At 36.7% G+C, this 15865-nt stretch overlaps 1 protein-coding gene across 7 annotated transcripts in view; it reads left to right on the top strand.

Moving 5' to 3' along the window:
* lcorl (ligand dependent nuclear receptor corepressor-like) overlaps positions 1-15865 on the top strand; it is a 107247-nt gene that overhangs the window by 31266 nt on the left and 60116 nt on the right. For 6 of the 7 annotated variants that reach the window (XM_059035278.1, XM_059035275.1, XM_059035276.1 and 3 more), the window contains exon 7: positions 6669-11602. In XM_059035278.1, the coding sequence (XP_058891261.1) occupies positions 6669-11602 (4934 nt within the window). Of the gene's footprint in view, positions 1-730; positions 2232-6668; positions 11603-15865 lie in introns of those variants that run through there. The other variant, XM_034035594.3, reaches the window with a different exon arrangement.

The raw sequence follows: 15865 nt of genomic DNA on the forward strand, positions 1-15865 counted from the left end.
TTTATTGGTTTTATTTAAAACGACAAGCACACTTACAATGACTGTCAGTCTGTTACTGAATTTGATTTTGTATTGGTAGTTACTGGGTGTGCTGATGCATCATTTTTACTGCCTGTTTTATGAATTCATTTGCATGTTTAAAAAGTAGTGAATAGTGACAAACTGCAATTGAAGGATCTCAAATGTTATTTATTTATTTGTGTGGGACTACTTTTAAAATATTTGCAATAAAGATCTTTAATAACCTGACATACATGTAGATTAAAAGCAGAAATTTCAATTTTTTTTTTTTTTTGTTGTGAGCTTTTTGTGTTTAACTGTAGTGCATTGTTGAGAGGGGTTGACTCTTTTATTACTTGTTCAGCGGTAACGTCACAGTTCTAACAGCATAGTACAATACAGTATACTCAACTGTACCGTGCAGCTTAACAGAGAAAATGTTTTGCACTTCAAGCAACTTTGAAAGGATAGCAAGCATATAACGCATACACAATCTGATGGAGGGCTACCATAGAAGTTTTTACCGCATGATTGACAGACTGTCCTACCAGGACTCTAACCTTTGCAACTAATAAACAACTGCCACAACTCAGAGACACTTAAAACAATGTGAGAAGCAGTGATGTTACCTAAACAAGGACTGTAATAAAGGAGTGGACCCTTCCCTTCCATAGCTGTGTGCCAGTCTGTCATGCATCAGCTTACCAACGTTTCATTCCATCCATCCTAGGAGACTGCAGAAGGACAACTATGTGGAAAGAAGCACTGAGTTTTCAGAAGGCTTGCTTTCAAAAGCCTTGAAAGACATTCGGTCAGGAGCACTGGACATTCACAAAGCAGCCATACTTTACGGCATACCTCAAAAAACTTTACTTCTCCAGTTGGAAGCCTTATCTGAAGGAAAGCTTACAACTTTAAAAAACATCAGCCAAGATGCTCGGGATGACTACTTTTCAAAAAGCAAAGAGACTCATCTTGTTCTGCAAAAGGTGGCTTCTTGGGCTCGGGCTCAAGCTGAACGTACAGAACAGGGTAAATTTAACCTAATTGAAAACTCAGAGTTGAAATTCCCAACAGCTTCCACTTACCTCCACCAGTTAACTCTACAGAGGATGGTCACTCAGCTAAAAGAAAAGAATGAAAGCCTTCACTACGAAAGTTCAAACAGTCCTCCTGTACAGTTAAAAATCCCTCAGGTACGAGTCAGTTCTGTGCCCAAACCTCAAGTTGATATCTCTGGTCTTGTGGATGTAATGTATCAAGTTTCTAAAACTTCAATACCAGAAGGGTCCGCTCTTCAAAAACTCAAGACTATACTCCCTAAGCAGAACAAAATTGAATGTTCTGTACCTCTTGTCCACTCTGGTATTGATTCTTGCCTAATGCAAGGTGACCTTTCTCCATTGTGTCTTAATATAAAGAATGGTTCAATTGATGAATATGATGATCTGGATAGGAGGGATAAGCAGCCAAGGAAAAAGCGTGGACGCTACCGCCAGTATGACCACGATATCCTGGAGGAAGCCATATCCATGGTGATGGGTGGGAAAATGAGCGTCTCTAAAGCACAAGGAATTTACGGTGTACCGCATAGCACTTTAGAGTACAAAGTAAAAGAACGATCTGGAACACTGAAAACCCCACCGAAAAAGAAGCCACGCTTACAAGATGCTGGTATATTTGGTGTGAGTGATTCAGGGACAAGCAGCTCCAAACACTTGTAGATTTTTCTTTTTATTGGTCTGATTTGAACATTCAAACCTAGACAACAGATATTTAAGTAAACACAATTAAAAAAACAAACATGCCTTTAAAAAAAAAAAAAAAAAAAAAAAATTCAGGTTTTTCACTGTGGATATAAATACGTGGTGCACTGTTAGTTTCAGTTATTGCATTATTATCCAGAAATATTCAGGTTTAATTTAATTAAGCTTCTTGGAGCATGAATGATTGTTGTGCAGATTTCACACTGGGTTAAATCCAGACTAGTAAAGAGACTTACTACTAAAACTAGCAGGTGACTTAGTAGATACTTTATTCAAACATATTGAGTATGAAGTAGTAACGAATCATGGGAAGATACTACTGTATACAATGCTGTTATGAGAAAACACTAATTACTGATTGTGCAGCATTTTATTTTTAGTCAATATAAATAGAATCAAAAGAAAGGCAAAAGAGAAAAGCCTGACTGAAGTTGAAGGTTAATTTAACCAAAACAGTTTATATATATATATATATATATATATATATATATATATATATATATATATATATATATATATATATATATATGAATGAATGAAATGCACTTGTTTTTGTTTGGTTTTTTACATTTAAAAGCTGACTTGGTTCAGAAATGTTGACTTAAATTGGAGCACACTGCAGTTGAATTGTTTTAAATGCAATTATAGGCAGTTAACATCTTTTTAAAAGATGAAAGCTGTATTGCAAAGTGTAATGGGTAAGTTGGAATGCAAAATAGAGCATGTTCAAAATGTGCACAGAATAAGCTTGAGTGGTAAATTTTGTGAATGTGTGCTTTTTAAGTTTTAATAATTAATATGTATTTATTAAGGTCCGTCTCACACTCCTACTACTGAAAACCTCACTAAAACTAACGTTGCTGCTGTGACAGATTTTTTTAATTTATTTTTTTTAATATCAAAATCATTTGTCCAAATATCATAATGGTCCTTTACATTATCATTCTGCTAATACCAAATTTTACAGTTCAGGGTCTCATTATTTCACTAGTCAAACAGTTCCAAGTTAGAAGCTGTTTGAAACACGCATTGTTTGTCTTTATGAAGAAAATAATATGGTAGATTAAAACGGGGGAAGAATTTTATATCTTAATGGTAAAATTTAAAATAAAGCTGATGTTTCATATCCTCATATTTTTGAAACTATAAGTTACCAAGTGTTATCTTTACATTTCATTAGCCGTAGGTCTGTATATAAAGCAGTCACTTGTTTGTTAACATGGACCTGTAATTGCAACATACTGTAATGTTATGTCTGTAAAGCTATTTTGAAACCATTTAATCCTACTTTATCAAATGTAGGCCCCAATTAGAAACATTGAAACCTTTCTGATGTATTACCTTGGGAAAACAAATGTACCGGCATCAATTTTTTTAGATTTAAAATTATTCCCAGTATTGTAACTGTTTTGTATTTAATTTATTTGTTGCTTCTTTTTAAAGGGCATTGGTTTTTACAGATAAAACATGACAGGTGATCCTGAAATCAGTTTAAAAAGAACAAGTCCTGCTTAAATGGTGTTTTGACTTGTTGTAGGTTGTTTGAATGTTTCCTAAAACATTTTGTATAACAATACAGTGCCTCTGTTTTTTTAGAACTACTACTCAGCAGTTGTTTAACCATTTTCTGGTAGCTATTGTCATTTTTATATTCAATTGTGTATTACCTTTTAGTGAAATTGATTTTTTTAGTTGTTTACAAGACTTTCCACTTACTGGTGTTTTAATTGCAGTATTTCAATTGTCATAGTACAGTACTCAAAGTATTTTCTGTGGCAGCCTTTTTTTTTTTTTTTTTTTTTAAACATTTGGATAATAAAAAACAGATTTTTAGGTTATTTAGTTATATTTATGCATAAATCAATTGCACTATAATTCATGCATTATTTATGATGGTTTCTAATTAGTGTACCTAACTGTCTTGTGTAAATGTACTGTATTTCTGTTCTCCATTTTGTGGTGTTAATCTAAATGGTTTGGAATTAATTGTTTAGTTACTGTGTTTGTTTTTAGTTTGTAATTTCTATTAAAGCACTGATGCTTTTGCACATAAAACAGTAAAACTGTGTATTTCTTGGCTTTTCTAGTACAACAGTGTACTTTTATATAATGGTGATTTGCTTCATGTGGTCTCTTACAACCATGGGTCTCATGCACTTAAATGGTTATAGCTAAGGCCCTGTGAAAATCGCAGACATTTTCTTTAAAATTCACGGCAGTGTCACGGGTAAAGTATCGTATTTCACGGAATGTGCACGGAACTATTTTATACATTTTAAAAATCAAATAGCTTGTGAAACGGTGTTGTAATTAACAGCCTGTAGGTAAAGTGTATCTGCAAGGACAGCTTTCAGTTCTAGTACGTTATTATTATTTATTTCTTAGCAGATGCCCTTATCCAGGGCGACTTACAGTCGTAAACAAAAATACATTTCAAGAATCACAGTTCAAGTAATAATACAATTAGGAGCAAGATAAAAAATACAATGACTTTGGTTCTAGCAAGTATAAGTATATGACAAAATACCATTCAATAACAGAGCAGATAACAGTGTCAGTGATAGTTACATCAGGATATAATTAAATACAAAATACTACAGATGAAATAACAGTTTCCAGTACTCATGTACAGGATTAAATGCAGTAAAATAGGGGGCAGATAAGAGCAAGTAAAGCGCATTTAAGGAAGAGTGATGTGTCCAGAGGGAAAAAAAGAGGAGTTCTACAGGTGCTGTCTGAAGAGGTAGTACGTCAGATGTATGTTCACCATTTAGGAATTGCAAAACAAATACAATGTGTAACCCGTATTGGTCTTGTGCATCAGTCGACTCGTCAGTGACCACTGACAAACGACCAGACTGTTTTACCAATTCCATAATCTGCTTGTGATACTCAGCAACTTTAGGTAAGTGTTCATGTCTCAGCTGGGCTCCACCATTTGCTACACTCAGTCTGAAGAATTTTAGGAAACTTTTGGTTGTCCAATTTTTCAAGAGGGATATTTGCACAAACAAATGCCTGTCAGGTCAAAATTTAATGTGTGTTTTTTATTTATTTATTTTTGGTATGAAATACAAATAATTATGAAATGTATTTTTATTTCTTAAGAATATTGTTAATCACGGTATTGGGCTAATTTCACGATTTCTGTGCAGCCCCTGAAATTGCGATTTTACAGAGGGCCTTAGTTATAGCTAATAAAGTAATTCCATACATCGTACTTATTGTGCACTTCTATTCGTTATGTAGCCTAGGTCTCCTGAGGTTTTGCGCTTTACAAGTCAATAAACATAATTAAAATAATGAAAGGTCAACAATTGTCGAAATGCAAGGCTAAATCCTTACATCTCATTATAATATTTACGCCTGCTTAGTGTTCCAGATCCCTGCTCAATGCCATGCTCTTTTCATCATTTGAATACATTTCAGTACCATTTCAATGGATTAATGATGATGAAGTTCTAATTTGATAGCGGGTGCAGAACTTGTTTACGTACGCCGCGTTTTTAATGACCACTGAAGTCCCACTATACGCCAGCTAAACGCCATACACTTTTGGCAGCAATATCTGTGTTTTGCAGCTGTAAATCACTTGCACATATCCTTACATCGGTCTCATAGTCTGCATTTACCAAGAAGTAATTTACCACTCTTGACAAGTGCAGTTTCCATACTATGAGCAGGTCAAAAATCTGATTGGAACTTTTCAAGAACTTTACCGTTATCAAGAAACATATTAAGTTGATTGGCTACTACCTTCTCCAAGATCTTAGCTATAAAAATTGGGAGATAGTTCTAAAATAACTAAAAACTGTGGGATCTAAATTGGAATTTTTTGAGTAAAAAATTGAATCTGGTAACATACTGGGTAAAACAATGCCTCAGTTTGTTTTTATTGAATAATTTCATTAACTTTAAACACTTACATGTGACATGTGGATTGTTCCAGTTGTACAGGCATGTTTTAAAATGTTAAATGTTAAAATATTTTCATGTACTACATACAAATTCAGATGTGGTCGTTATTGACCACTTTGAGCAGCTGTTGTGTGATTAATTAATTTATTTTAATTTTTTTAGCTGACAAGGAATTAAGAACTGTGTTTGCGTTGGATGATTTCCATTAAAAAAAAAACATTCAAAAACAAGACCTTTTTACTTGTTTTCAGCTCTTGAACAGTTGCAGATTTCAAGTTAGCTATAACATGTAGCAGATTAATGGTAAGGTACTGTAATAGGTGCAGTTGCTTTATTTTGTGTATATTTCTATGACCGCATGAAATGTTAATGAGCCACAGCTTAGATTCTGATTCTTCTTGTTTTTTTTTTTCTTTTAATTTGTTTTTTTCATTTCTTTATTGACTTATTTGTGTGTGTGCATACATATCTTGTATAAGTTCTATACTTAATTATAGATGTGGTAGTTTTTTGTTTTTGTTTTGTATTTTTAATGGAGCTCTTCAGAATACATGCATTTGTCGATTTATATTGTACCCTTAACTTTTATGATGAATTCTCCAATTTTCAATCCTTGAAAGTGCTTAATACTGCCCTGTGTCATCGTGCACTTGTGTCATAACTGTATGTGGTTTTATAAGTTATTTATGCAAGATATAAACAGTCATGTTTATGAAATTGGGTATAGGGGATAATCTTTGATTTGTGTCCTCACTCAGTTTATAATAATAAACATATTTGTAGCTGCAGTGAATGTTCAATTAAATGTTCAAACCATTAAATCTTAGTTGCTTCAGTAACATGATCCAGTAACCTGTTACAATGTGTAAAACTACAGTATAATAGTCTTTGAAGTACTGTATCAAGGTGAATGCTATTTAATATGAATAACCATGTAGATGTTTGGTTAATAGGTGTATTGTAAATAACTTGCTGTTTTTGTAGCTCCAGGGTACCTGTTGATGTTGACCCATTGCCACACCTGGAAAGCACAGATGAAAAGTTGGATCTAAGAAGAACAGCTCTTGAAATGGTCATGTCGTCCTTGTGTCTGTACCATAAGCAGCTGCTTCTCAATATGTTGAGATATATGTATGAAGATTACAGTTTTTCAGCTATTCAAAATAAGGACTATAATAGACCTTTTTCTTATTCAGACACCTGTTTTTGCAGTTTTGGAAATAAGGTGCATCAGGAAATTCACAGTTTCAGAGAACACAAAATGACAGACAGGCGTTGTGTTCAGTCTTGCAGAGTAAATGCATACTCAGTTCCTAATTTCTGCATCTGCCTAAAGAATCTACATTGCTTATCATGCCAAAGTACAGCTATCGGATGCATTAACAAAATGGTCAGTCACAGAAGTTGTGATGCGTACAGCCACTATAGATGCTCTTGTTCCTACCAGAATTATAGTTGTGCTGCCACCACTGCAACAAACCCTCCATTTACACGTCTGAAAATGTGTAATCAGTTGGAAGCCAACAATGATTGCTGTAGAAGAAGCCCATCTCCTCCTCCATTATCGCCCATAGCAATTGACAATACTGATAAATACGGAGAAAGGAGCACAAGTTGTCCAGTGTTAGTTCACAACAGAAGTGAAATTAGTAGTAATCTGTCTCCATCCCATTTACCACATGACAAGGAAAGTAATGTTGATTTCCTAACCGATGTCCATGAGAAAAAGTCAAATAAAGAGACAAACCGTACTCCTCAACCTGAGGGTAAAATACAGCCAGCTAATGAGGAGGGTGATGCATGTTCAGAATACCCTGAGGAACAGTTAGAACAAACTGAAAGTGGATCTTTGATTCATGATCTAATGGAGAGAATAAATAAAAAGCTGAAACCACTGGAAAAAGAATCAAGTCTAGCAAATTTAGCTGCTAATGAAAATGTAGAAGAAAATGAAAATATTCATTTAGGAGACATTATAACAGCTATTCTGCAAAAAGACAATGGTAAGAATGATTATAATTTAAAGGAGCTTCTTATTCAGCATGAGCAATGTGTGGAAAATAAAACAATTCAGACACATTTCTGCAGAAGGCACTCTCTTGACTTGCCCTCTTCACGTCGTCAAGCGTTACAGATTAAAAGAGAAATTGCTAGTCATGACCAGTCTTTTGTCAGGAGAAATCCAGCAGTGGAAAGAAATGAAAAAAAAACTGACAATAAATCTTCACTTGCACCAAGCATGGAAACAATGTCTTTAATTTCTGATCCTGAAAATGTTTCTGCTAAAAATGGACAACCTGCTAATGACAAACAAGTTCCATTCTGTGAGCTGCCATCATTGGGTGATCCAGTAAAAATGTCACCATATGAATCAAGTTATTCAACCACAGAAAGTCATCCAGAGATGTCAATAAGCACTGTAACCTTGGAAACACCACATAAAAGTGGTGATGTAAATGCAGTTGAAGACAAGCAAAAAAACGTAGAAGCAAAGGGCACTTTCAAACCTGAAAATGTTGGTGGTTCAAGAAGAGCTCAAAGAAATATTGTTCCACCTGAACGGCTTTCCATGTATGTTACAGAGCCTAGAAAGATGTATCTTGCTGCTTGCTTTCCGGAAAGCCTTTTCATTCAAAAATCCCCTAAAGTTAAAAGAAATTCTCTAGCTTGTGGGAGTAATAGTGCAGCCACAAATGCACCTTGTAATGGAATTTTCACCCAGTGGAAGGATCAGATTAAAAATTGTGAAGCTGCAAATGTGACTCCAGGTTTAATCAAGCAAGCTCTCCCAGAAAATGTGCCTTTGAATCTTTGTAACAGATTAACACGGAGAAATAAAGTTAGGGAACCAGCTGTGCCAAAAGAGGCTAACGCTTCAAAATCTTCAAGTATTACATGTAATGAAAAGGATGGCACAAAACAGTGTGCACAGAAAAGGAAAAGGCATTTTGTTTCCAGTTCATCAATACTTTTGAGATCTTCTGTCACCCATGTTAAAGAAAACGCACAGTCAAATTCTAATAGTACTGAAAGTTCAGAGAATTGTTCATCCATCACCAATTCCAGTTCATCTATAAGCAAAACTGATCTCCAGACTGTGTCCGATTCATTTGAAAATAATTCTTTGCTTACCTATACTAGTCCAATAAGACTGATGTATTTTTCTCAAATAAACAGTTCTGATGGGGTGAAATACAAATTAACTTCTTCGTTTTCTAATACCAGTAAGGAAGGTGGTTCACTTAGCCCATGCTTTGAAAGTGTAGTAAATGGTGAAGAAGCAAATGTATTGCAAGAAACAAGGAATGATGAAAAGGCCATGTACTCACAAAACTGTGAAGCTGGCAATGATGGGGTAGGCACTAATAAAGATGTGTATGCTACTGAAGCAGAGAGAGCACTGTCTAGTAATGAAAAGAACTCCGAGTGTGATGATCAAAAAGAGAAAGAAAACCATCCAGGTGCTCATGTAGAGAAGAAAGACTTTGTTCTTAAAAGAAAACCTGGTCGACCTAAAAAACTAGGCCCACAAATTGAACAACGGGTGAAGAGACCAATTGGTAGACCACCAAAACATAAGAGGGAGTGCTGTGAATCTGTTTCTAGTAAGAGTGATGCTGTAGACAATAGCAGTGCTGATTGTTCACTGGCCAAAGACTATGAATGCAATAACAAGACTATCAAAGTCACTGTGGTCTATGGGCGATCTAGAAGAATAAAGCGGCTTGTGTCTGAAGGTGATGATAATATTAGTAAAGATACAGATTTTCAAAATGACTCCTGTGAAAACCAAAGAGAAAATGAGGATTCAGAGGCAGATTTAGAAGAACCTTACAGAAGTGATCACTCCAACCAAACCAGTGAAAAGAAGGTGGAAGACAATCACTTTGACTTTGTAAGGCCTGTAACAGACAAGGACGGTGCGCCCCGCTCTAGCAGCAACATTATTTGTCAAAATCAAAAGGTTATGGCTGCTATGAGAAAGCCAGGACGACCTGCAAAGGTAAAAATTTCAGGCATCTCTGTAACTGTTAACACAGTTTCCCCAAAGCAAAGGAAAATTTGTATTTGCAGGGAATTGTCAGATGTGCTTGATGAGGAATCTGAGCCAATCAAACTGGAATTTGATGACAATCAAAGTGCCACAAAAGAGCAGGCAGTTAAACTACCTTCAAGTGACAATAGTGTAGGCCAGTTAGAGAATGAAGACAAAAAAGTAAGAAACAAAAAAAACCCTGTACTGCCTGTGAGGTATTCCAACAGAGTCAGGAAACCTTCAATACACTTCCTGCACTCTGTGGCAACGTCTAGTGCATTCTCTCATAGTAATGCCTTGCTACTCAAATCTCGAAAACTGCTGTTAAACAAAGCTGATAATGAAACTACGAGACATCGTCTGGCAAGCCTTGAAGTACCAAGCAATGATACCTCAGAAGTTACATCTTTAGAGACCGAAAATAAAAATCCTCTCACTGAACAGGTTAATTTTAGCCATGTATTTGAATTGCCAGCCAATTCAATTTTTGCATCAAATGCAGCTCTCAGGTGGTGGTCTATCTCAACTTCAAGGGACCATTTACAAGAGGAGCTGCACAGGAGATTTCAGCAAATAACAAACAGTTGGCACTCGGTTGATATTGGAGAACTGGGAAACGAACAAAGAGAAAGGGAAAGCACAGTCCAAGACAGGACATGGGCAATGCCAAGAAGTGAACTTCAAGAAAACCAAGTGTCGGCAGTTAAAATGTTATTTCAGAAACACTGTGATATGAATAAACTTTCTGCTTGGTTCATGCAAACCACAGAAACACAGTCCTTGGCCATAGTAAGAAAGACAAATGCCTGTAATCCTTCCAAAGTTCTCCATTATAAATGCACCAGAGCAGCAAACAGAGCTGGTATCTGCCCCAATCCATTAGCAGAATGTTTAAGCAAACGCATAAAAAAATTTGCACAGGCATCTCCTACAAGTCCTGCAAGACATTTTCAGATGCAGGACACAATGAGAAAGAGGAGATTACATGTTAGGAGAAGACTGTTGTTAGGCAAACAGGGCACCACTACATCAACGATCTTGAACAAGCAAACAAAAACATTTGGAGAAAACACAATGCGTAGAAATGAAAAAGATCCTTGGAGAAGAAAGTCCAAATTCATGTACAGAGCTATAATCTATAAGAGACTGGCGAGAAGAAAAAACACCCTAGCTCTGCCCCTTGTTAAAACTTCTCCAGATATCCAAACGGAAAACCATGAAACAACACAGTTGTTTCCAGACACAATGCCATCTTCCTTTATAGGAATCCAGAGTCATTCACTAAACTTGTCAACCACCACTGGGAAATTGAATATCCAGCAGCAACAGCAGAGCACAACAGAAGAGCTTGACCCTGAAGAGAAAATCTGTACAAATAGATGGAGCCCAGAAACCTTCAAGGAATGTAGGGTGTTTCTGACAAAACTCAACCCTCCAGAAAAACAGAAAAACAGCAACATTCAGTCACAAAATCCAGTTTTAGATAAATCTGTTAAAGCTGGCAGCAGCAAGACAGATTGTGCAATTGAAGAAAGTAATTTGTGCACTGTGAAACTGTATGACGTTCTCTCTGCAAGTAAATGTGTGTTTCCTGTCAATAAAGAAAGAGAAGACCAAACAAGCAAGTTAGAAAATGAGACTAGCAGAAAAAAAGTTGCCTCTGAAGGAACAAGACATTCTCCAAAAAGGAATGTAATTTGTAAGCAAACAAATAATGATGAGCCATTGTGCGACAAATCAAATAGAAACTTTGAAACTGGAACGATAACTATGCTAACAAGAAAAAGAACAAGCCTCAACACGCGTCTTGAAGAAGCTGCAAAAAAGAGAAGACAATCTTTGAATGGATGGCCATCAGGAAGGAACTCTCATTGGTTGTTAGGTAAGATCAAAGCATTGTTGTTTATGGGGAGGGATCAGGCTCTGGAATTAGGACCAGGGTTTCTGACTCGTACCATTACGACACTGATTTAATGACCTTCCCATTTTTTTTAAAGAGAAAATTCCATGTTATGTAACACAATGAGACATGGATAGTGATTACGTTATATTACTTGTTCTACTTTTGTTAAATTAACAGAAGTTCTTGTCCTTACAAAAAATAGGAGTTAATTAAAGGCTGAAGTAAATGCGTTGGGAATAGAGCCCGTATGCCTATTGTGTAGTCAAAAGTTGCCGAAGACTACCACACTTGAGTTTGATGAAAGGGGTATTGTTAAACTGCAATAGGTTTAAATTATCTAAATTGATTTAATATTTTCTAAAAACATTTGCCTTCTATAAGATGGGGGGTCTTTAAAACAGACTGCTAATCACTTTTATCTGTACCACCAATATGCTGATAGATAAAACATACATTTAGGGTCTCATGCAGTTTCATATTTAACTGATCCAAAATGGAATTACAACTGGCCAGACAAGGTGGGTATTTTGAATTTGAATTGTGTGCATGATACACATCACATGACAGTGAAAACACAGGTCATCTAAACTTCTTTTGTTTTAATTCTAATCTTGTTTTGTTATTATTGTTTGAAAATCACAAAGAAATGTAATGTGAATGTATATCAGGGAAGGAGCACCAGGATGTGGAAGAACAGGACAAAAAAATGCATTTAATACTAACACAAAGGCAAACGATGCACAGAAAAAACTAGCACGTTTTCAAAGAGGAAACAGGCATGAACATTGTAACATAAAATAGTAGCAGAAAGGCAAAGGGCGATTGACTAACAAGGTACAGCAATGTAAAGTAAATTACTTTGTGAGGTCTGTTTTGGTAGGTGACTATCCCTGTACAACGTCATAAATTATTACTGGCCTGTTAGCATATCTCACACAAAAGCAACACAAAGATGTTTGTATCAAAGACTGAGGGGTAGATGTACTAAAGTGTTGCGGCTGTCGCAATAATCGCAAACCAGTTGCAAACGAGTCAGAAGTCTAGGGTGAAATGTACTAAACAAGCGCAATGCTGTTAGTGACTTCTTAGGGCATGCTTTGCGGCAGCGTTTTTTCTTTGCTGTTCAACCTTAGATGAATATGTAATTATGGGCGTTCCTGCATAAATTCTCAAAAATAGGGTAGAGATAGTGCAAATGAGGGTTCTCAAATATTATAATGAGATGTACTAAAGCTGCCAGCAATTGCAACTCTTACAATTGCATCAATTTGTTAAGAACCTTTGGAAGCACGTTTTAAACAGTCGCAATTAGCAAACCTTTAACCCTTTGCGGTCCATTTATTCAGCACGTCTCAGGTGTGTCAGGTCCAATTTATTTTCGCACGCGCAGTTTATTTTAGACGTGCTGTTTAAAAGTATTTTTTTTCACAGTAAAACAGGTTTAAAAGGCACTGCATATCAACAGGACACTCAGTACTGCATCTCCAGCTCCGCCCCACCCCTTGTTCGCTGTATTTTGCACATACCTCTTCATAGTCATGCATACCTCTTCAAAGTCATTGTTTTTTTACTGTAACATCTCAAAAAGCTCTGCAAATGTCCATGATATTCTTTGAGCGCTGGATGCGGAAGCAGCTATCTTGATTGTTTATGGCCATGTCATCTCTGTGGTGCCGGGGCTATGTGTATTGCTCAGATCTGCCCCCCCTTTTTTTCGGCTCCTATCAGTCTTACTCAGCTATTGAGTAGTTTTCTCGGCTTTTTCCGGAGAAAAAACAACTAGAGACCTGTGCTTTACGTCTTTTTGATGATGTCGGACAAGGTCCGACATAGGACCGCAAAGGATTCAAAAGCAGTATGAAAAACACTATCCCCTAACCACGGCCGCTGTGATTTGAGCAAGAAAGGAGACATTGTCTTCAGCAAGAACGAGTGATTTGTAGAATGAGAAGAGAAAGGGTATTTCGTACCCACATTACCCTCTTCAATTTAAATGAAGACCAAATTAAGCACAGGTACAGACCTGGCAGGCACATAATTCTTGAGCTGCTGTCTGACTTAAAAGATGACCTGGAGCCTGTCACCCAGAGAAGCCATGCTATCCCTGCAAACTATTGTCCACCCTGCATTATCTTGCCTCTGGGTCCTTTTAGTGGACTGTGGCAGCTGTTGCTGGCATTTCCCAGTCCGCTTTTTCTTGTGTGTTGTGTGGTGATAAAAGTTATGATAAAGTCATTGTAACATAAATCGTTAAGCTATCTCGAGACAAATAAACATGTATTTGGATACTATCTCAAGACACAAGCCCCCAATTATGTATAAACAATACCTCACTATAAATGATCTAGGGCAGGGGTGGGCAAAGTTTTAGGACTGAGGGCCACATCAGGGTATGGAAATTGTATGGCGGGCCATATAAATGTATACTTAACAAACAAACCAATCATGTTCAAACAGACACAAAACAATTTTGTGGTAAAATCATCATAAAATAGCATCATTGAGTTGTCTTTTGATTTTACATGCTCAGTTATGTTGCCCCTGTCTCAACACAAATGATGTGCATCGGTCACAATTCTCAGTGTACTGCACTACATACGTTTGGTAGTTTTCCTGTTTATTGCTATAATGAGCTTTTTTGAACCATCAATGTTTCTTTATTAAACTGTTGCAATGACCAAACATATTCAAACAATTCTAGCTTAAAAGTAAACCACAAAGCAATGTTGTTGTTAATTGATTTAACTCTGAAGAACAGTTATTAAAATAAAGATAGATATTGGGGGAAACATACGACCTTATTATTATTATAGATATATCATCATAAAAATGCATTACAAGAAAAAAGGAAACAAAACATACCCCCTTTTTTTCGCTCTCTTTGCTGTTAATGTGAACAATGCAGTTGGTCGCCCTTCTTTACGATAGCATCAAAGTCTGGTGCTGTCCTTGTTGTTGAAATCCGCAAAACAGAGCTGAGATGCTGGTCAGTTAACTGGGATCTGTAGCGAGATTTGTTGAAATTCAGTAGTGAAAATGTTTGTTCGCACACATAGGTGGAGGCGAACAACATAAGAATTGTCTGGGCTACGTTGCGGATATTTGGGAACTTTGTTTCATTCAAAGAGGCATAAAACTTGTCCAGTGTTTGTGAATGGTACTTTTCCTTCACAGTGGAGTCGCACTGGAGTTCGATGAGCTCCAGTTGTAATTCTTCTGGTGCTTTCTCGTAGTCAAATGAAAGTGGACATGACACCAGCTCCAGTGTCTTCTCGATCTTCTCAAAGTCAGAGAATCAACGAGAAAATTCTCCATGCAGGTCACTCAGAATGTTGCTGTACCTGTCTGCCCGCTCCGACGACACTTCCAAACATTTACAGTGCCTTGCGAAAGTATTCGGCCCCCTTGAACTTTGCAACCTTTTGCCACATTTCAGGCTTCAAACATAAAGATATGAAACTGTAATTTTTTGTGAAGAATCAACAAGAAGTGGGACACAATCATGAAGTGGAACGAAATTTATTGGATATTTCAAACTTTTTTAACAAATAAAAAACTGAAAAATTGGGCGTGCAAAATTATTCAGCCCCCTTAAGTTAATACTTTGTAGCGCCACCTTTTGCTGCGATTACAGCTGTAAGTCGCTTGGGGTATGTCTCTATCAGTTTTGCACATCGAGAGACTGAAATTTTTGCCCATTCCTCCTTGCAAAACAGCTCGAGCTCAGTGAGGTTGGATGGAGAGCATTTGTGAACAGCAGTTTTCAGTTCTTTCCACAGATTCTCGATTGGATTCAGGTCTGGACTTTGACTTGGCCATTCTAACACCTGGATATGTTTATTTGTGAACCATTCCATTGTAGATTTTGCTTTATGTTTTGGATCATTGTCTTGTTGGAAGACAAATCTCCGTCCCAGTCTCAGGTCTTTTGCAGACTCCTTCAGGTTTTCTTCCAGAATGGTCCTGTATTTGGCTCCATCCATCTTCCCATCAATTTTAACCATCTTCCCTGTCCCTGCTGAAGAAAAGCAGGCCCAAACCATGATGCTGCCACCACCATGTTTGACAGTGGGGATGGTGTGTTCAGGGTGATGAGCTGTGTTGCTTTTACGCCAAACATAACGTTTTGCATTGTTGCCAAAAAGTTCGATTTTGGTTTCATCTGACCAGAGCACCTTCTTCCACATGTTTGGTGTGTCTCCCAGGTGGCTTGTGGCAAACTGTAAACGACACTTTTTATGG

The sequence above is a fragment of the Acipenser ruthenus genome, chromosome 1 (genome assembly GCF_902713425.1).
Source record: "Acipenser ruthenus chromosome 1, fAciRut3.2 maternal haplotype, whole genome shotgun sequence".
In the NCBI taxonomy this organism is placed as follows: Eukaryota; Metazoa; Chordata; class Actinopteri; order Acipenseriformes; family Acipenseridae; genus Acipenser; species Acipenser ruthenus.